Here is a 20,712-nt window from a genome sequence, read left to right on the forward strand (position 1 = left end):
TGTCAGACTCACTTTTATCCCTCCTATAAGTGGAGAGACAAGGCAGGAGAACTGAGCTGTGATGAGCTGCAGCACTGAGAAATTAAACTGGCCCGTGTACCCAAGCTCGCTCCTCCCTGGATCCCTCCCTTCTGTTCTCTTGGACATTTCGAAGCAGATTACAATCACTTTTCTTGGGAAAATAGGATGTTGAAGCTTCAAAGGTAGAAATCATACAAAACGAAAAGTCTACTGGAAGAAAGGAATCCTAGTTTGATGATGCCTTGTTTTGGGGTTGGTTTTTTTTTAACCTTAACATGTTGAATGAGATTTCATCTCACTCCATTTCTAATTAAACAGGTAGGGGAAAAACACCTTATTTGCAGCAGGGCAGGGTTATTTAGCTGTTGTAGTTAGTGATTGGTACGAAATTCTCAGTTTATATCTCAATATTTTTATAAAAGTTTCCATATTCTGTACACACAGAACCATAGCAGAAGATTCTGCAAGGTGCCTTATTGGGTTCTTCAAGGTGTTGGCATGTGAATTTCTGCGACACTGTCACCTGTCTCTACTTCCCACCTCCTGCATGTCCAAAATACTCTTCTGAAGAGAATTAAATACAAGCCTTTCTCAAAAACCACTTCAGAGACGCACAAAATCCTGGCCCATATGGAAAATAATTACTCCCACATGTGAACTGCTTACAGAAGAATCAAATAATTATTCTGTTTTTCTTTATTTACTTTTTTTTTACTTTGCTGCCAGTGCAGTAAGATGTAAATAACCTCATTGCTGTTTTGTCCTGGCAAAAATTGTGTTAGACTTCCTGGAAAGCTCAGCTCTTTTACTTTACTGGCCTTGCTCTTACTCTGCCTGAAGCAGCACCAAAGAAGGGAAATTCCCTCCTTTCTCACTGACCTTCTGTTGGGGTGATTTTTTGTAAGACGGTCAAGAAATTAAATTACATCAATTCTGTTAATCTTTTGAACACTTACTACTTAATTTGCATTGAGTACAATGGGCTTCTTGCATCACCAAAAATACGGAATTTAGTCCAATACCTCTGTTATTTTCCTTCAGTCACCTGGAGAAACTGGGACATTTCTTTTTCCAGGGCCCTGTGTAAATTTCTATAGTGAACAACTATGAAAAGAGTATTTTATGGTTACACTTCAAGTGTGGACGGTGGAGTTCTGATGTAATGTAGCTGTGAGCAGACATTTTGGGGAATTTGCATGTGATGTTAATTAGGTATGAAGTATAAATTAATTCACCTGCTGGAAAGGCAGGTGAATTCCAGCAGGGAAAGATTTGTGCTCTAGACTGGCTCAGAGTTCTTTTTTATTACACATCCCATGGGACTAGGATGCTTTGTGAAATACAGAGGTAGGGCTAGGAAAACTCAGCTTCTGAACAAAGATTAGAACAGCAAGACCACAAATACCTGGAAAATCTGCAAACCCCTTCTGTGTGTGTGGCCACAGAATGAAACAAACGTTTAATGTGGTGGCATTTAGTGCTGCATATGGAACTCAGTGCAATTGACACAATCAGTGTAAAATCACTTTTAAGATTTGCTTTCACACTGCCCTTTCTCTGTTCACCGAAATAACAAGAACCTCTGTGGAAATGCAGTGTGGATTTTTATTCTGAGTCAAAGCAACAGCTGAATATTTGGGGGTTGAATATGAATTGGATAGTTTATGGGTTTAATTGCCAGGGCTGTGAAGTTCCAACAATCAGTGTAAAATCACTTTGACAATTTGCTTTCATGCTGCCCTTTTTCTGTTCGCTCACATCAGAAGCGCTGTGGATTTTTATTTTTAGCCAAAGAAGCAGCTGAATATTCGGGGGTTAATGTGAAGTGGGTTTAATTGCTGGTGCTGAGTGTGGCCCTGTGCTTGTGTCCCCTGCAGAACCGTCCCTCTGTGATCACCTGTGCTTCTGCCAACAACCGCAACTGCAACCTGTCCCACTGCCCCATCGCCCACAGCGCCTGCTCCGGGGCTGCCTACAGGAGACCCTCCAGCTGTAAGTGCCCCCCCAAACTGCCCTCCCTGCCTCCCACCACAGCGCAGTGCCCTCCACACCGACAGGGAGAAAAGGAGCTGAACAATCCCTTTGTCTCCTGTGCCACAGCAGAATATAGTATAGAGCATGGGGGAGTGAGGTGTTCTTTCTTCTTGCTTTGAAAAGCTGATTAAAAAAAAAAACCCCAAAACCAAACCAGCACCCCACACAGACAAGTAGGTCATTATGTTTATTTTAGTCCAGCTGACAAACAGCAGGCAGGGCCAGCAGATCCCCCCACGCTCTTATTTTAGGAGCTGTCGTTTCCCCTGCTCTCTCAGTAGCCAGGAGACTCCTGTGAATTCAGCTGCAGTCGCAGAAATCTTTTCCTGCAGCCACAAATACCCTTCCAAAGGCTCTACCCTGCACCCCGCTCTGCATGGATAACACAAAAATCTTTGCAGGGCAGTTGCTACAGCAACCCAAGCAGGGAGCTTTAGCTTTGTGCCTTCTGTGCAGTTAGTAGCGCTCGTGAAATCTGCGCGGGCAGTCCTTGCTGGGAAAGCCGGGCTCTTTCTCTTCACTCTCGCTGCACAGAAAGCACAGGGCAAGCTCAGCCCGTGCCTTGCAAGTCCTTCATCTGCCGGGGCACAGCTGGAACTTGCAGCATTGCCAAAAGCTCAGGGCAGCAGCCAGGAGGTGTCCACGGAACAATACCGGCATGATGTAGGCAGGGTCAGTATCAGTATTTTCTTATCAATAGTATTTGTTTTGTTACTTTTACAAAGCTCAGTATACGGTTGATAACTGGACCTGGGAGCTGAAGGAGACCCTTTGACTCTTGGAGAAATCACTCATTGGGGATCTCAGATGTTACAAGTTTTCTCACAAACTGGTGCTACTGGTCCCAGGAGAGCTGCCCCAGTGGGCATGGGAACAGGGCTGGATGTTTCCAGAAAAGATTTGTCTCCTGTCAGGTGCAGAGGTGTCTGTGCGTGACCCTCATGTTTATTTTAGGATCAATCAAGCATAGCTTTAGGATCAAGCAGGGGGCCTGTGCCATGGGTCCCAAGAGTTCCAAGTATTTTTGGAAAGACAGTTCTTACTAAGACACACAAATACTGATTGTAAACTGTAAAACTGCAGTGCTCTTATATTTAGTCTGAGGAATTACTACACTTCTTGTTCAAAATGTGTCTCTAAAGGCGCTTGTAGTGCTCTTACAGCACTTACTGCAGTGCTGATGGTTCATTTAGTCCTGGCTGCTCCCAGCACAAGTGTGTGGAGTAAGATGAAAGCCTGAGCTCAGCTTTTGGCATGCTGCAGTTTAGGATGAGGCCTCCTCACACCTGACTGCTATCAGCAGGCTTGGGAGCTGATTTTGAACAACTCTTCATATCATTAATTCCATTTAAGCCTAAATATAAGCTCTGTGTGATTGTTTTGGGAGAAGGTTTCCATAGAATTGGAGTTGGAACTGTTAGTTGCCCGAGGGAGAAACACAATTAGATATAAATGCTCACCTGTTCCAGGTCACAGAAATGCAAAAATACTTAATTCCAGTTGGGATTTTTTTCATTTTAACTCCTTCCTTCCCACCTTCTTGCTCACCCCTTTCACTCCCAGGTCTGTAAGGGTGTGAGGGAGGCTATCTTTGTGACAGGGACTTGCAGTGACAGAGCATTACGCTCCAGGGGAGATGCTGCGGGGGCTGGAGGCCCTCTGCTCTGGAGACAGGCTAGGACAGGCTGGGTGTTCAGCCTGGAGAGGAGAAGGCCCTGGGGAGAACTTGGAGCCCCTTCCAGTTCCTGAAAGAGCCCCAGGAGAGCTGGAGAGGGACTTGGCACAAGGAGTGATGGGACAAGGGGAGAGGCTTCCTGTGCCCCAGAGGGCAGGGCTGGATGGGATATTGGGAAGGAATTCCTCCCTGGCAGGGTGGGGAGGTCCCTGGATCCCTGGAAGTGCCCGAGGCCAGGCTGGACAGGGCTGGGAGCACCCTGGGGTAACGGAAGGTGTCCCTGCCCGTGGCAGGGGGGCGGAAGAAATGGGATGAGCTTTAAGGTCCTTCCAAGCCAAGCCGTTCCAAGGTTCCAGGAGAGCAGCGGGATGCAGGGCAGGCGCTGGCACAGGCTGGGCTCTGGTGCTGACTGCCCTGTGCTGTGTCCCCGCAGCCAGCGCTGCGTGTGACCCGGTGGTGGAGGAGCACTTCCGCAGGAGCCTGGGCAAGAACTACAAGGAGCCCGAGCCGGTGGCGAACTCGGTGTCCATCACGGGCTCGGTGGATGATCACTTTGCCAAAGCTCTGGGGGACACGTGGCTGCAGATCAAGGCTGCCAAGGACGGCGTGGGCAGCGTGGGCAGCAGCCCCGAGCCGGCGTCGCGGCGGGGCCAGGCCTCCTCCCCTTCCTCCCACATGGTCAACCACAACCACTCGCCCTCCGTGGTCTCCTGAGGACAGGACCCTTCCCGGTGTGTGGATTTGCATGGTTTGACTGAGCTTTGGAACAAGTGCTTTCAGTAGTGCTGGGGGAGGGGAGGTTAGTTTTCAACACACGTGTTTTGTGTACTCACTTTGTTTGTTTGTTCGTTTGTTTTTGTAAAAGGGTGCCCTTAAAGACGATAGCAGGAACTATTTCATAAAGATTCATACGATGTAGCATCCTTTTTTTTTTTTCTCCTGCCTCAATTACCAAAGAAACCTCTGATGCAAATCTGCTGCCCCTTAAAAAAATAATGCACGCTAATCCACAAAAGCCATTACACTTAGATGGTTGACCCAAGTGCTTTTTTTGCTTTTCTTAGCTTCTCAAGACTAGAATTTGTCTGGTTTGCTTACATTGCTTTTTTTTTTTTTTGTTTTGGTTTTGTTTTGTTTTGTTTTTCCCTCTGTGAAGTAATTTTGTATGTATATACTTGAAAAGAACTGTCATGTATGATTTGCACTATTGGAGGAGGACTGAAGTTGCACAGCAACTTTCTGGAAGAGGCTAATATTTTGAGGGCAAACTGCTGAAAAAAGGGTTTAAGGATGACATTTCTATCAGTTTGATTTTTCTTAGAGCAAAACAGCTTTGGAAGGGGAAGTCTCATACAGGTTATAGGTCTTTCTCTCTTTAGATTTCAGGTGCTTAGTGCTTGCAACTGGACTGCATAACTTACAGAACACGGGCATTTTTTCCTAAACACTGCAGTTTGTTAGACTAGAGCTGAGGTTGGAGGGTTCCATAGTGCTTAACGATGCATGTTTTATGAAAAATAGCTGGTATCTATTAATGTATAGACAGTAAGAATCATAATACTTATTAGCTTCTCTTCAGAATTAGTTTATTTTTGTCAGTAACAACCCTAGATATACTTACTGCTGGTACAGTTGTACTCTATGATATTTGTATTTGCTATTCACTTTAGTGGCGGCAGCAGCAGCGAGGGCAGCTCAGGACAGGCCTCGTGCAGCACTGCTGCTTCACAGGGATCTGCTTCCCAAACCCCAGTCTGTGTAATCCACCCTGAACTAGCTGCAGGAACTGCTACCCTTACAGATCTTGGCTGGACAACAGATTGTTACAGTTTGTGAAAGACGAGCTTTCAGTTTGTTTATTTTGTTTTCCTTTTGTTTTTAAGCCTATCCATCAGCCTACGCCAAGTCGCAGCATACATTCCTCCAGTAGATTTTATCCAGGTATTACTGCATTTATTATCATTTGCTATATTAATAGCTACTAACTAGAAATTAGGCAGTAGAGGCAGGCATAAAACCCACGGCTGTGCTAGTGCTAAGAGCTTCTCTTCTTGTTAAGCGTAACTACTCTCCCCACTACATTCCATCTTCCCAGGACAGTTGCAGCCAGGCCTTGGCTTTTGCCCTGGGCTCCCTGAAAGGATGGGCTCGGGGTAGGAAGTGAGAACTGGTTGGAAGATGAACTCCACGTGATGTATTATGGACTGTGTTACAGTATTGGGTCCATTGTGGCTTTCATTTTATGCTTTTTGGTTTGTTCGTCTTGTTTTTTTTTTTTTTTTTTAAAGTTAAGCTATTTAATTTGGAAAAGGTGCAGGGTAGAAGGAGATCGGGAGATTGGCTCTTACTCTTGGTGAGAAGGTGGCTGCTCAGTTTTCTTTAAAAAAAACGGAAAAACCCACAAAAAAACCCCAACCCAACACCTAAGCCCCCCAGTTTTACACATTTCACTGCCATCTTACTGGGTAGTCAACGCTTCCTTGCTTTGGCATTCAGTACCCTACTCTCTGTAGGAAGATTGTTAAAAGAACACTTTTTTATATAGGTAACTTTAAGACCATCGTTACGCTGTGCGTAAAGAATGTACAGAGAAATTTGTAGGTATTTTTTGAGGAACAATTAATTTGTTAATGATATGTAGCTATTTAATTTTTTTCCCTTTCCTTTATTGTAATCATTCTTTTTTTTTTTTTTTTTTTTGGAGAAAAAAGTTGATCTTTTTTTTTTTCGTTGTCGTTGTAGATTTGTCTGTAATACAGTAAAAAGTGCAGGAACACAGTTATTCTATGAGGACACTGCATTAGCATTAATAGCCACTCGTTTGTTATTGCTACAGGCTACTGAGCAGTATAACAAGTCAATACTAATACTGTAGATGGACTCTGTGGAAAATGTGACTCCTCTATTTCTTTGTAAACACAAATAAGATAATGTTTTTAAAGCTAATATTTTCAATAATAGCTGTTTTACAAGGTTACATTTACTTATCTGAGATAGGTAAATGGATTTGAGGGCAATAAAGATTTAACGTGCTACGTCCAGTAAACCAGAGCCTGGACACGACGACGTCACGAAAGCCAAAGGGTTGGGGGGGAGGTGGAAGGACACTAAACTGAACTCACCATCACGAGACGTGGTGAAGTTTCTTCGCAGAGCCAGGTTATCTACAGTTCAGTTTGAAAGATTCTCTCTGTGTTTGTAAATCTGTAATATACCATTCTTTTGTGGCCTTGTTTCACCTGGAAAAAAAAAAAAAAAAAAAAAGGTTTGGCAGGCCATCTTTTTTTTTTGTACTTAAAAGTAGCCTTAAAGAACAATAAAGTGCTCTTAAATCACAGGTGTGTTCCTCAGCCTCTGTACTGCCTGGTGAGAGAGGGCTTGGTGCGTGTGAGGCAGAAACAAACCTCTGGCCACGTCCTGCTTCCCTTCCAAGCATCCCTACATTTTTAGGACCATAACCCCACTGGTCGGGCTGCCACAGCCTCAGTCTGGCCTTCAGGGGGCTTTTCCCTACCAGAGTTTGTCAAGGAATCCTTCACAGCAATAAAAAAATCCTTTTGCTGCCCCAGCAGCCATGCTGGAACTCAGCCGGACAGGGACTGGTTTGGAAAACACCGGCTGGTCCTGCACTGCTGTTGATGAAAAGACGAGTTTTGTGGCATTTTGTTTGTCCCTCAGCTCCTTCAAGGAATCCCTCCCTGGTGAAAACAGCTGAATTTCAAATGATGACATCCACCGTCCTCTGTTCCAGGTGAGCAGCGTTCCAATGGCCCTGCAGATGGTTAATCCTTAAAAAGTACTTGGAATTGCCTGAGTTTGGGAAAGCCCAGGGAGCCAGGCAAGAAAGGGGGCTCCAAAATGAAAAATAAAAGCCTCTAAAAGGAGCGAGACCCCAAGTTCCTGTTGGCTCAGCAGGGCCTGGAAAGGTTTGCAGACCTGGCAGACCTTGGAGTCAGGGACATGCCCTGAGAACGCTTCAGGAGGATTGGTTTGACACATCTGAAACACATCCCTGGCTAAATCCCTGTGGAAAGAGGCCCAAATCCGTGATGTGAGGGTGCGTGGGAGGCAGGCCAAGGACAGCACACCCCTCAGGGGAAAGGGAAAACGTCCCTGCACCAAGGATTCGGGGACTCCATACCACAGGCAGGGCAGGTCGCTGTCTTCCAGGTCAGTAACTCCCAGCAAACTCAATTTTCTGCATGGTAAAAGGATTTTTCTAACTGGCACAGATTTTTCTACCAGCCCAGACACACATTTCACGAAGTGCCCCAGAATTTGTCCTGGCATCTTCCGTGAGCTAAATGAGAGGCACCTTCCAGCTGTGCCTTCAGCCTCACCCCTACACACACACGTGAATTCTGCCAATTCCAGTCACGTCCATTTCAGAGAGCGGACCTGCCACCACAGACATCCTCAGGGACGCACAGCTCGGGGAGCAGTGCCCTCTCCTGAGTGCACTTCGGGTGCATTTTAGGCTGGATTGGATGTACAAATCACCCTTGCAGACAAACACGTCCAGAGCACAGAGAGAGCTGTGTCCTCACTGCACGGTGACCGCAGTGACCACTGAGCTGCCCAGCTGGGCCGAGGGGACCTGTGAAGCGTCCCTGTGAATGGAGACTTCTCTGGTGTCCAGACACTGCCACCAGCTCGTGTTCTAAACGTGATACCCGGGCAAGGCCCACAGCAGCATTTCCAGTGTTGTTATTTCTGCACTCCCCAGGGCTGGCACACTTAGGCTTGGCCCAGGGGAGTGTTCCCACTATCTTTAGATCCTTCCTGAAATTTAAACCCCTCTGCATCCTCCTGCTGCGTGTCCTCTGGCATGGACACAGCCCCAGGCGTGTTCCCAGGTCTCCAGCTCTCTCCCCTCGGCAGACAGCGATTCCCACAGCTGGATTACAAGGTATGGTAGAGCACATTTTATCCCTGAAGAGCTCTTGATAGAAATTCTATCCATTTCCTAATTTTTTAACCTCCCTGGAACAGCTGCCTCAAGTGCTTTCTCGGTATAAGACGGCCAAGATAATTTAATTGCACATTTTTCAGCTGCAGTTACACACAGTGTAAAACTCCAGCCCCTTCCCATTCCAGGCTGCTCCTGAGCTGCCCCTTCCCTTCCGTGGGGACAGTGTCCTGCTGGAGGCTCCATCCCCATCGCTGAGGATCCCGAAACGGGAAATTCTCCTCTTTTCCTCGGTGAAGGGTCAGCAGCCCAGTTGGGCAGACAGCAGTGGGCAGGCTGCTAATTGCTGTGTCACTTGGGCATCCGGAGCCAGGGACATTCCTCTCTGCTGGGAATGGTTGGCATGGGATTAGCTATACATGGATATTCACACTGGCACGCATTTACACTGCAGCAGGGCTGGAAAAAACAGAAATTCTTTTTCCACGGGCTAATTTCACATAATGACAAAGCAGTTACTGACTTCCACAAGAGCACATTTCACTGCAGTCACGTGAGAGCCTTTCAATCTTTGCTTGCTCGCAGCCCAGCCGGTTTCACTGCTCTGTTCAGTCTAATTTTACATTTTATTTTGCTAAGCAGCAGCTTTCTTAAATGCCAGGGAGAACATCTGTCTTCCCTCCATCACAACGAGACACAAAGGCATCTGTCAACACGAGGCTGTGTCAGCCAAATGCCTGCTACGTTTAATAGTCAAAAAGCTGCTTATCTTCAAACTGTTTGCTCAGTTTGGGGAAATACTCTGCACAAAGAGCCCTTCTGAGAGCCATGGGGAATCAAGGTTACCTTTTTTAAATCCAGGAAAACACAAAGCTCTGATCTCCTGCTTCCTGAAAATAGTAAAATGTTGTGGGTCGAGCTGTGCTAATGACATTTGGCTCATGTGTTAAAACATAAACAAGATACCACGGAGGTTAGAGTAGTTCTAGGGAGTTAAAAAATACAGGCTTTTTTTTTTTTTTTTCCAGAGGAGAAAAATGATTCAACACATTTAAATAATATTTCTCAGGCTAAGCCTAAACCTTTGCTCTCACTAACCTTTGCTCTCACTGCCACACCGCAATATTCGCTTACCTTTTTTTTTTTTTTTTTTTTTTGAGGGGGAAAGTAGAGATGAAAACAGTGGAAAGACTTAAGAATACTCATGGATCAAAGCCAGGGCTTTTCCTTTTTTCCTTCCAAGGGATGAGTTCTTGGGCTCCTGCTAGGAAAATCCTACAGAAAATCTCAGCTTATCAACTTCCCCAGGAGAAAGCGTGTGTGAGTTCAAACAGCACTATAGAGAACGAAGGCTTTTCATTTCCCTGACGTACCTGGAGTGAAGCTGATGCAAGTTTTACTCCTCACAGGCTCTGAGCAGTTCCTGGCCCTGTCCTGGCTGCTCCAGTGTCCTGGCACAGACACACCTGCTCAGGGAACACACCCCAAATCAGAGCTGCTAAAAATAAAATCACCCTCTGCTGGGAAGGTTTTCACCTTAATGGCAACCTTCTGTCCCCTGTAACTCCCTCCTTCCCAGTGGCTCTCATACCTCCCTCGGGAGCTGGAAAATCAAGATTAAAAGAAGTCATTTATTAACCTGCAAGTGCCATTAATAAAGTAACAGCAGAGACCACCAGACCTGGTTCTTAAATGTAGGCAACATTCTCATTTTTCCCCCTAGAACTCAGTCACACATAGGTCCATAACTCAGCCACATAAAGGTAAAATGCACTTCAGCTTTTTAAGATGTCGCCTAAATTGTCCTATTTCAGAGTTCCTTGTTTAGCTCCCTCCTCTGACAGCTAATTCAGCCTCCAGCTCCCTGGTCTGGGGAATGAAATTAATGTCATCAACTCAAACGTGGAGTTTTCGGGTGGGGAAATGAAGAAAAAACCCAAGAATTGCAAAGCCACCATTTAAAACAATCCCAGGGCTTGTTTTAAAGGTTTTCACCAGATTTCCTCGCAGCAGAAAAGAATGCTTTGGGTGCTGCCAGGCTTGCAAATGCAGCCCTGTGAGTCAAGCTCTGAGCTTTCAGCACGATGCAAAATCAGCAGCAGTAAATCAAATCACGACTTTGCTGACACGTCTGTACCTTTGAGCGATTAAGCCAACAAATCAACCATCTCTGCCTGGAAACGCAGGCAGGAGGAGTGTGGGATTCTCCTCCTGCTCTGCCCTGTGGCTGCTCGGCTCTGGAGGCAGTTTTGGTCCAACAATTCTCACAGGAAATGTGAAAAATACCTGGGCAAAGGCTGAGGATCGAACTCAACACAGAGATCATTAAACCAGGGAAGGCAGGAAATATTCTCCACTTAGGTGAAATTTTGTTCCTTTTAACACTGCCCATGACAGATCCCATCTCCTCTCCACGCTGTCCCAAAGCAAATCACACGGATTTTCCCCTCAGGAAAATGTCCATTTTACCAGCACAGCGAAATGAGCTCACACATCACTCCGGCCTTGGGAGACTTCTTTACACGACTCCCCGGCCATTCAGAAATTGGTTTTCTGCCTTTCTAATGCTAAAGAACAGATCCAGACCATTGCTTTTTTATTACTTGCACAAATCTCCGCTGCTGCGTGGCTGTTTGCCCTGCACAAACAAACAGAACAACATCGAAGCGCTGCAGTGCCCGGAAAAGCTTTTTTGCCATCGGTAATTTGGGTTATAACTCATGTGATCAATTGTAACACCGACGCCTCGTAACTGGGTTACGCTCTCCCAACACTCAGAAAATACTTCACCCGAATTTTTCGGGAGTGAAATTAAAATCAGGTTATTCTGAATAATGACATTTGGAATTTGTTCTGTTCTTGAGGCATTTAGCTCCACGTTTCCAAGTCTCTTTGACACGGCCGCAAAACAGATGGGTTCGTTTTGAAATGAAAGGAAAAAAGAAAACAGATCCTTGGGAAATGGAGGAACACAAAGCAACAAAACCCCAGCAACGTTCTGAGAGTTGAGAAAGCTGCAATTTACCCAGACTGGTGAAAAGCAAAGATTCTCCCCCAGGAAACCTCCAGTGCTGAGCTCTGCATCCCCAAAGTGGGCATCAGCTCCACTCCAGCCTCAAACCCAGACAGTGCCAGGAGTCCGGGCCAGGAGGGAGCCTGGGGAGCTCAGGGTTTGTTCTCTGAGGTCCAAGTTCCCCCAGGGAACCTCCCACTTCTGGATTGATTTCACTTACGGCTGGGGGCTCTGCTTAAGCAGATCTCTAATTGCTCTGCAGGTACAAATTCAGGACGTTTCTGCCCTTCCTGAGGGCACCCGAGGAGCTGGGGGAGGAGAGGGAGAAAGAAACACCACTCAGTTTCTGCCTCAGAGGAGGTGAACGCTGCCTGGGTGACCTGCGACCCTTTGCAGCCTTACAGCCACAGTTCCCTGTAACTCCCCAAAAATCTGGAAACCCCACGACAGTGTGGGAGCCCCTCAAAGGAAAAAAAAAAATAAAAAATTGATGCTGAGCCTCAGAACTCTCCTGGGCAGAAAAAGGGATGTGCCAAGGCCTGCCACAACCAGGGAGAAGAACTGGAGCTCCTCAAGCCATGGCAATACCTGTGCTGGGAAAATCCCCAAGTGGGGCAGCCCTGGGCCAGCCAGGCTCCATCCAGCTGTTTGTCCTGGCTCTCCTCCAGGTTCCTCTTCTCCTGCCCATTCCTATCTCCCATCTAGAGCTGGAACAAGGGAGGGAAGGAAAACATTAACAGGGAAGGACAAAAGAATTGCTGGAGCTTCACTACAACAGAGATTTGGGGCAGTGGGTGAGGCTTTCAAAGGATTTTTCAGTTCATTTGCTCTTCTCTCATAATGGAGGTTTTGTACTTTTTTTTTTTTTTTTTTTTTTAACTGGGGAAAAGAGCCAATGACAACACTGGGAAAGGTCTGTAAAACACAAAAATATCACCAACACCACTGCAGAGCCCAACAAATTACAGGTCATGGCAACTTATGTACACTTTGTACTTGGTTCATGAACACTGCTCTGTAGCTCACTCAGGAAGTGAACAACTCCCCCCCTTTTTTCCTCTCCTCTGGTGCTTATTTATAATATATGATCAGAATTCAGAAATGCTTCTTAATTAAGAACATTTTAAAAAGCCCAAGCCCATTATGTCCATCCTGGACACTGCCCAGAACACACCTGCACAAAAGGGCCAAACTGAAGCAGAGAGCAGTTAAAAGTTAAGAACAGATTTATTTAATCCTCTTTGACACACGTAGCTTTGAAAAATACATGCTTAGTGTAAGATTGTCTTTACATTTGACATCAGACTTCTTTCAGAACTCTGAAACCCAGTTTAAGACACCATCAGAGAACATCCCAAGCTGGGAATCCAAAGACTGAGGCAACAAATTCCAGCCCCCACTGTCCAAATTCAGCTGCAGGGCATTAACAGTGTGAGGGGTGAGGCAGAGCCGCAGCACCTCCAGGATCTGCACGATTGATTCTCTTGCCCAGCCGCCTGCGCTGAGATCGGCATTGTTCTGCCAAGCCCCGACTCTGCAGAGTCTCCGTGAGCCAGCTCAGCCTGTCAGGGCCAGCCCCGGGAATTCTGTCTCCATCCACCTTCCCATGGCCGTGACAGAGGGGACAAAGGGCTTTAAACAAGCAGTGATTTTAAAAAGCCCAGTCATTAATGACATCAAACTCCAAACCCTGAAAGCTGCAGTGTAACACCTTGGCTTAGAAAATTCTTGAAATCACCACCAACTAAAGCACCAGGATCATTGAAAAGCAGCGCTTTGCTCACAGTCTGGAACACGTTGTGCTGCACGTCCCCATGTCCTGAGTGTCAGCCCCTGCTGACGCCCCGGTGACATCGGTGTCCCATTCTTCTCCAGTATCTCACCATCACCAGGTATTTTGTTCTCCCGGGCTCCCAGAGGACTTTTAGGAATTGCCGTCTTGAAGTTATCTCTCGGAATCTCTTAATGACATTTCCAAATACCATCCACAGGAGAAGAAATGAACAGATCCCATTGTGGCTGGGAATGAAAGCAGAATCTGTCCAGCCCCAGGGCAAAGCTGGCCGTGAAGCAGAGACCTGCTCCAGCCCCCCCCTGCAAATCAGGGCTAAAAACCCCAGGCTTAAGTTTGCTTAAACTCGACTGAATTGATAGGGCAGAATTTACAGCTCAGCCAGCCCAAGGAAAAATCACAGCTAGTGGCGAAATGCATGCAAGAGACAAGCAACAGCAAATGTTTGAATTAGAGCAAAATTGCCTTTGTGAAACCGAGTAATTGTGATGTTGTCACATTCACACCACCTGCATCTCAGTGTTCCCAGCTTGGTGCCAGAAAATGAGAAATCACTGGGACACAGCTCACAGGGTATTTATGTATCTATATATCCTATGATATATATCTCCTATATCTCCTGGGATTTATATATATATCTCCACTGCGTGGGACCGGAGTGAGAGCTTGTCATTAAAAGCAATTTAAAAGGTAATTTAGAAAATAAAGGACTCAAGGGAAACTCAATAGAAACTTTAAAAAGGTAAGATTAATTAAAAAAAATTATCAGGAAAAGCGGAAAGAGATAAAAAGAGATAAGAATTTTTTTTTGGTGAGAACTTTGGTCTAACACATCATCTGAAAAACAATTTTAATTTATAACAGTGCCAGATTTTGACATGACTGGAAGAAAACCCATTACCTGGAGCAGCCACTGACCCCACTCCTTAAGAAATCATGTAAATATAATGACTGCGATGACAAATAAATAGAAATAATGGCTTTTTTAGTCAATAATGGCTATTTTTGACACTTGGTGCAAACCTCAGCAGGTTTCAATAAATCTTCTTTTCTGCTCAGAAGATGGGAGTTGCAGATATCCTTGACCTGCCTGAACTTCTTCCGATGAGAGAGAAGCTGGGAAATTCTCTTTAAAAAAATCTTCAGCGCTTATGTTAAGGAAGGAACTAAAATAATTGGATTGACCAACAAACGTTCATCATACATCTGAGAACTAGAGGCTGCTTGGCAGATAAAGTGATTTGCATTTTTTCTGAGTTTAACTCAGAAATCCCCCAATACACAGCTACGAAAGGGATCTCAAATTTCCTTCTCAAACCTACTCCAAGATTGACTTTTGCTTTCAATTTCAGGCTGAGCCTGCTCAGTGCGAAGGCGCCACGAGCAGAGCCAGCTCTGCCCGAGCAGCTCCAAAGCCGCTGCTGGTCGAGGAGCCGAAGGGATGCTCCGCACCGCAAGCACCGAGGCAGGCACTGCGAGCGGCCGGAGCCCTGGACACGCACACGCGTTCCTGCCATGGCCAGAATTCCTCCCCGGGCGGCTCCTGCTGCAGTGACGTGGCCCGAGGGCCGCTGGCCAAGCAGGGAACAGCCGCCCGTGTCCTTTGGGGACACCCTGCAGCGCCCCGGGGCTCGGCACTCAGCCGGCGGCTCTGCATTGCAGCCGGGAGAGCCACCTCCCCGCCCCGGAGTGGGAAAAGGCACCTTTTGTTTGCTTTGCTTCCAAAAAAGAACGCTGGAAAACGATGCTCAGAGCTCTCCCTCCCCTCATCTGCTCCCTTCTCCAGAGCAGGAGGGAATGGAGCCCGATTTCCACCAACAGAACCGCTGCAAAGGCCTGATGACAACGATTCCATTCATAAATAGCTGGTGCGCAGATCCGGATTTATGGGTCTCCCATTGTTAAGGGGCATTGGCAATTTCGGCCGTCCAAAAGCTCAAATGTGGATCCCGGGAATGGCAGGGCTGCCTTCAGGAATGAAAGCCCTCATCCCTCCCCTCTCACACACGGAACACCGCGGAGCAGGGCCGGGAGGATCCAAAGCAAAGCCAAGAGCTCTGTTTAGGGAAGCTGCAATTCCGGGGGGAGCTGCTGGTGATGTCACGGCATTTAAACGTCGCCTGAGTCACAGGTTCCTGAGGAAGTGGCAACACCTACGGAATTACTGGATAAAAGTCAGCCTTGGAAGCACGGAATGAAAATAAAGACACTCACAGACAGAGCAAAAACCTCAAGGAAAACGGTGCCTGCTTCAGAGAATCCCTCCCTGCTAATGCGAGGGAAGTGTGTCCCTGGAAAGGAACGTGCGCGGCGCCGCGCACGTGGGGAGAGAAGGAAAAAAGAAAAGAGGCAAGAAACGACACCAAACCCTATCAAAAGCCAGAGGCCGAACGCTTTCAGAGCAGCAGACAGGGAAGCTTCCTTCCCTCCTTCCCAATGAGGAAACAATTCCAGCAGCTCTGGAGCTGCTGGAGCAAGAAACGTTCCAGCAACTAGACTCCAGCTTGAGTTTCACACGCCTTGAACCCGGCAGTGCAGGATGCACCAGTGCAGCTGCTGGGAGATGCGGGGAGACCATCAGAACACCAGAAGAGAAATGAAGGCAAAAAACGACACAAATCCAGCTTAATGCCTCCCCTTTCCTGCTTCCGTAGTGCGGAGTAGGATTTCACTGACAAATCAAAGAGTGAATCATTCTGCTGAGATCCTGAGTCGCAGTGCCAAGGACTGAAGTTACACACGAGCCTGGATTTTTGCACGCTCAGACCGCTGGAGCAGCAGCCCGCAGCCAAGGAATGAGAGAACAGAAAGGAACTGGATGGGAGAGCAGGGAAGTGACAAGGAATAATTTCTGAGAACTCACTGATTTGCATTTGATTCGGCTTTTGATTCGGAGCAGCACAGCACTGTTGCTCCTGTCCTTTCCCGTTAGCTCACTACAGCCGTTTGTTAAGAAGCAATTTGACACTTTTTACATTTCAAATGAACGGCACGGGTGCATGTGACCTTGACTGCAAGAGACGAAGCCCACCGTGCTCCCGATCAGGGTCCCACACAAACACCCAGGCACAGAGCAGGAGGGAGCAGCATTTAGAGAGCTGCAGGAGATGGAGGGAAGGAGTGTGTGCTCCCCGCCAGCCAGGAAACACAACCCAGGCTGCTTTTACAACTCCTGATTGTCCCTTCTCTCCTTAGGCCCAAGGGAGCACTGGCTGGATTAAGCCGAAAGAACCCGTGCTGGTTAAATTCTGCCAAATAACTGCTGGGTGCCGAAAATCTATCCTGAATAATCCCACTGCATCTGAGAAAGCGCTGTGGTTAAGTCACAACAGGCTGATAATATAATCGGCGAGGCTGCAATCAGAGCTTGAGGATGGTTGGAGCAGTCATCCGCATCCTCATCCTGGGGCGACATCACCTGGACTGCGAAATGAGGGGAAAAAATTGCTGCCCGAAGACATGGAAGGTGCTGAAAGCACAACACTGCCACTGCAGCTTAGTGCTGGTCCTTCTTTTGGGAGGAGCTTCAGCCTGCTTAAAATAATCCTCAGGTGACCCATTCCAGAGATTCCTTTCCAAGCAGGATTGCTGCGTGTCAGGAAAAGGGGAGCACAAGCCACAGCCTGGTTATTAACCCTTCGACATGGCAACAAAACAACAGTTTTGACCCAGGATAACTGAGAATTAAGCCCAGAGAGATTCTTGATAAATTATCAATAAAAGTAAAATGAGAGATTAAAAAAAAAAAAAAAAAAGTCAATAAACTGTTAGGTTGGTTTTTTTTTTTTGTTTGTTTTTTGGTTTTTTTTTTTTTTTTTGGTTTTTTTTTGTTTTTACTTCCAAACCAGCCAAGTGTTGCACAGGTAAGAAAATGAACTTTTCAGAAATGGTTATACTGGAAAGCTGAAAAGACAACAGAAAGGGCAGGTCCAGATGAATTTCAAACCTTAAAGCATCACCTGCGTGGTGTTTCGAGGCTCTGGAGAGGGCCCGGGCAGCTGCAAGGGAAGGAGAGCTGGAAATGGGACAGGGTGGCTGGGTTTTCATGGCTTCGGAATTCACACCCTGACACAGTCCAGAGTCCTCCCAGTGTAGAATTTCTGCCTTTTAAAACAGCTCATCCAGGTGCTCTGCAAGAGCAAAGGTGCACAAGAGCCTCTGGGAGGGAAGTTTCGTTCTGGCAGGATATGCACGAGCACATCAGCTGCACTGAAAACGGAATAAAAATAAAAAAAGGAATTAACGAAGCCAAATGGCAACAGGCTGGAGACATCTTCCAGACTCTGCTTCTTAGGAAGTCAGCTAAAATTTCCCATGCTGCAAATACTTCTTTAATGGCTCTCTTTGGAGTATAAAACGTTTATTTGTTTCTAAGGAAAGCCTTGCATTGTTATTTCAAAAAGAAATTCACAATTTGCCAGTAAAATCCCAGCACTGAGCTGCTCCTGCTCTCTTTTCCTGTGTGCAAAGTCCCAGAGCAGCAGCCCCTGAGCCAGGGACACCAGGAATGGCCTGGAGCACGTGGGAGCAGCAGACAGGCTGGGGCTGTGCCAGCTTGAAATGGATTTTCTTCTGCGAGAATGGCAGCAATCCTAACGATTCCCACAAGAATCCCGAGCCAGGACTCACCTGGAACCCTTAAAATTTGGTCATACTTTGCAGAAGAACTAAATAAAAATAAACTCATGGATTCTGTGAGAGGCAGAGTGTCCTTGATCACCACGAGTGAGCTCACCCAGCCCTGGGCTCGATGAGAGTCCTGCACAGCAAAGTCTGGTCCCAAAAACCATCTCAGAATCTCACTGGTTTTATGGGGTGGCTGGAAAAAGGGGAAGAAGCTCAAAGGGAAACGGGGAGCTGGGTGAGCTCTTTGTGGTGCAGCAGAGTCCCAGAGCAGTGTGAGGATGGGCTGGGGTCACCCTTGGACTTGATGATCTGAAGGGTCTTTTCCAACCAAATGCTTCCCTGGTTCCATCACCAGGCCCAGTCATGCAGATACTCAGGAAGAATTTGTTCGAAGCGTTATAATATGATTCCACAGAGCAAAGCTCAGAAGTAAACCCCATCTCAGTGAGTTTTGAAAGAAGAGCACAAGTGAAAAACTAAAATAAAGTGCTTACAGGTGGCAGAGTCTCTCGATTTTGCAAGTACTTCTGTTGCATCTATTTAAGCAGCCAGAATTTACACAAAGAAACAGGATTAGAGTGATAAAATGTTAAAGGGTTGGAAAGGACCTTTAAGATGATTTAGTGCCACCCCCTGCCACAGGCAGGGACATGCAGAAAGTGGGATAAGAATATCAAAGATGACAAAATGGGAATTTCAGTTTACCTCACTGGGCTTCTCGGAGGACACAGGGAAGGGAAAACATTTTTCCAAGGCCAAACTCAGTGATTTTCAGGCCTGGAGCAGTCACTGCAGTTTCCTTTGCTGTGCCAAAACACCTCCAGTGCTGCTGCCTTCTGCTGAAGCAGAACCTCTCCAGTTCTTCGGAGCTGAACGGAACCGCTGTGGTTCCATCTCAAGCAGCCTGTCCGGGCCACCAGGAATCCTCCTCCTCAGTGGGATTTTCACAGCTGTGCCTTTCTCTCACAAACATCCCAGTGCTGAAGGCTTCACACTCACAGGAGCCACTGTGGGAAGGGTTCTGGCCACGGCTGTGGTGGCACCAGGACAGTCCCCAGGTGGAAATCCATTCCCCATGTCCGCGCTTCCAAGGAAGAAAACTCTCATTTGAGAATCTCAAATTCCTCCCTCTGATGGATCCTGTGACAAATCCTAAACCTCAGCCAGCAGAACGCACTGCAGGGGTGACACTGAGGCAAAATTCCAGCTGGCAGAAGTGTGAGATCACAACAGAAGCTGTCATTCCATGAGTTCCTTTAATGCTCAAGTCCAAAAGTGCTGTCAGAGCTCTCCACTGAGATCTTCCAGCAGAATTAAATGTCCCCAGATGAGGCCTGGGGGTGTCACAGCTGCGGGCCGCCATAAAATGCCACTATATTCCTATGAGATAATTCAGGAATATGAGCAGGATCCAATGAGGCTGCTCACTCCCTCTTCCCAAGAGATTTGGGAAAAGCCACCCACCTGAAAAGCCCTGGCTGGGTTCTCCAGTGGAAGTTCGGGTTCTTCACTGTTTACTGTTTAAATTTACTCTTTAAAAGGAATCATAAACAGCACTTTACGAACTGTTGGCTGGCACCAGTGGAGGAAATTCAGTATTTTTCTCTTCACTGGTGCCATGGTGGAAGAGCTCCCGGCAGCACAAATGCCATTAAAAAAATCCCAGCTCCTCCATGAGGAAAGGGAAGGTTCAGCTTTGTCCCATTAAACAGCGAGCACTGGAGCTGGGGTCTGTGCAGAGATCCTGCGTTAAGAGCATACAAGGCAGCAAAGAAATGTGTTGATCTGCTGTTAGTATTTGAAAGTTCATTCACTGGAATGGATTCGCAGGATTTCTCACTCAGTAAATGCCCAGAAATTCAGTCAAAGCCAAAGGAGAACAATTCTGCTCGGCAAGGAGAAAGAAAACACCATTTTGGTCAGACAAGGGAAGTTATTCCAGGTGAGAGGGAAGTGTTTGTGCACATCAGGGACAGGTGGGAAGCACAAGGACGGGAAAGAGCCCAGCCTGGGTGACACTGCAGTGCCAAAGGCAAGGAAACATGGCATGAACCTGAGCTCAGGGGGTTAAAACAATTATTGATGTTCACCAGGCTCACAACGATGTGCAGCTTTCAAGTCTCAGATAACCCCGCACTGTTCACACTCCATGGTCTGCAGCTCCCAGAGATGAAAAAAGCAGATTATTCCCTTTAAACTCTCCCAGGCCTCCAGCTGGACTACGGCATGGCTAAAAACATGGCTGCAAAGTCATCGTGTGTTTTCACTGCTTTAAAACTGTCGATTTCAAGGTTTCACTCTCAACCACCAAGAGATGATTTGCTCTCATTACCAGCCCTGATTTCCAAAATACATTGCATTCATATATATTCTTATATTACACCGAAGTTACCCAAATTAGACATTCCCCTAAGTAAGAAATCATGTAAATATAATGACTGTGATGACAATAAATAGAAATAATGGCTTTTCTAGACAATAATGGCTATTTTTGACACCTGGTGCAAACCTCAGCAGGTTTCAATGAATCTTCTTTTCTGCTCAGAAGATGGGAGTTGCAGATATCCTTGACCTGCCTGAACTTCTTCTGATGAGAGAGAAGCTGGGAAATTCTCTAAAATTTTTTTTTTTCAGAGCTTATG

At 46.6% G+C, this 20,712-nt stretch overlaps 1 protein-coding gene across 3 annotated transcripts in view; it reads left to right on the forward strand.

Moving 5' to 3' along the window:
* Positions 1 to 7,065, forward strand: part of VGLL4 (vestigial like family member 4) — a 76,575-nt gene extending 69,510 nt beyond the window's left edge. For all 3 annotated transcript variants that reach the window (XM_066195594.1, XM_066195593.1, XM_066195592.1), the window contains 2 exons: positions 1,899 to 2,013; positions 4,164 to 7,065. In XM_066195594.1, the coding sequence (XP_066051691.1) occupies positions 1,899 to 2,013; positions 4,164 to 4,444 (396 nt within the window). In that variant the 3' untranslated portion in view covers positions 4,445 to 7,065. The remainder of the gene's footprint in view (positions 1 to 1,898; positions 2,014 to 4,163) is intronic.
* Positions 7,066 to 20,712: the final 13,647 nt, after the last annotated feature.

The sequence above is a fragment of the Chamaea fasciata genome, unplaced genomic scaffold (assembly GCF_029207755.1).
Source record: "Chamaea fasciata isolate MVZ Bird 193981 ecotype frontalis unplaced genomic scaffold, bChaFas1.0.hap1 SCAF_13, whole genome shotgun sequence".
Lineage (NCBI taxonomy): Eukaryota > Metazoa > Chordata > Aves > Passeriformes > Sylviidae > Chamaea > Chamaea fasciata.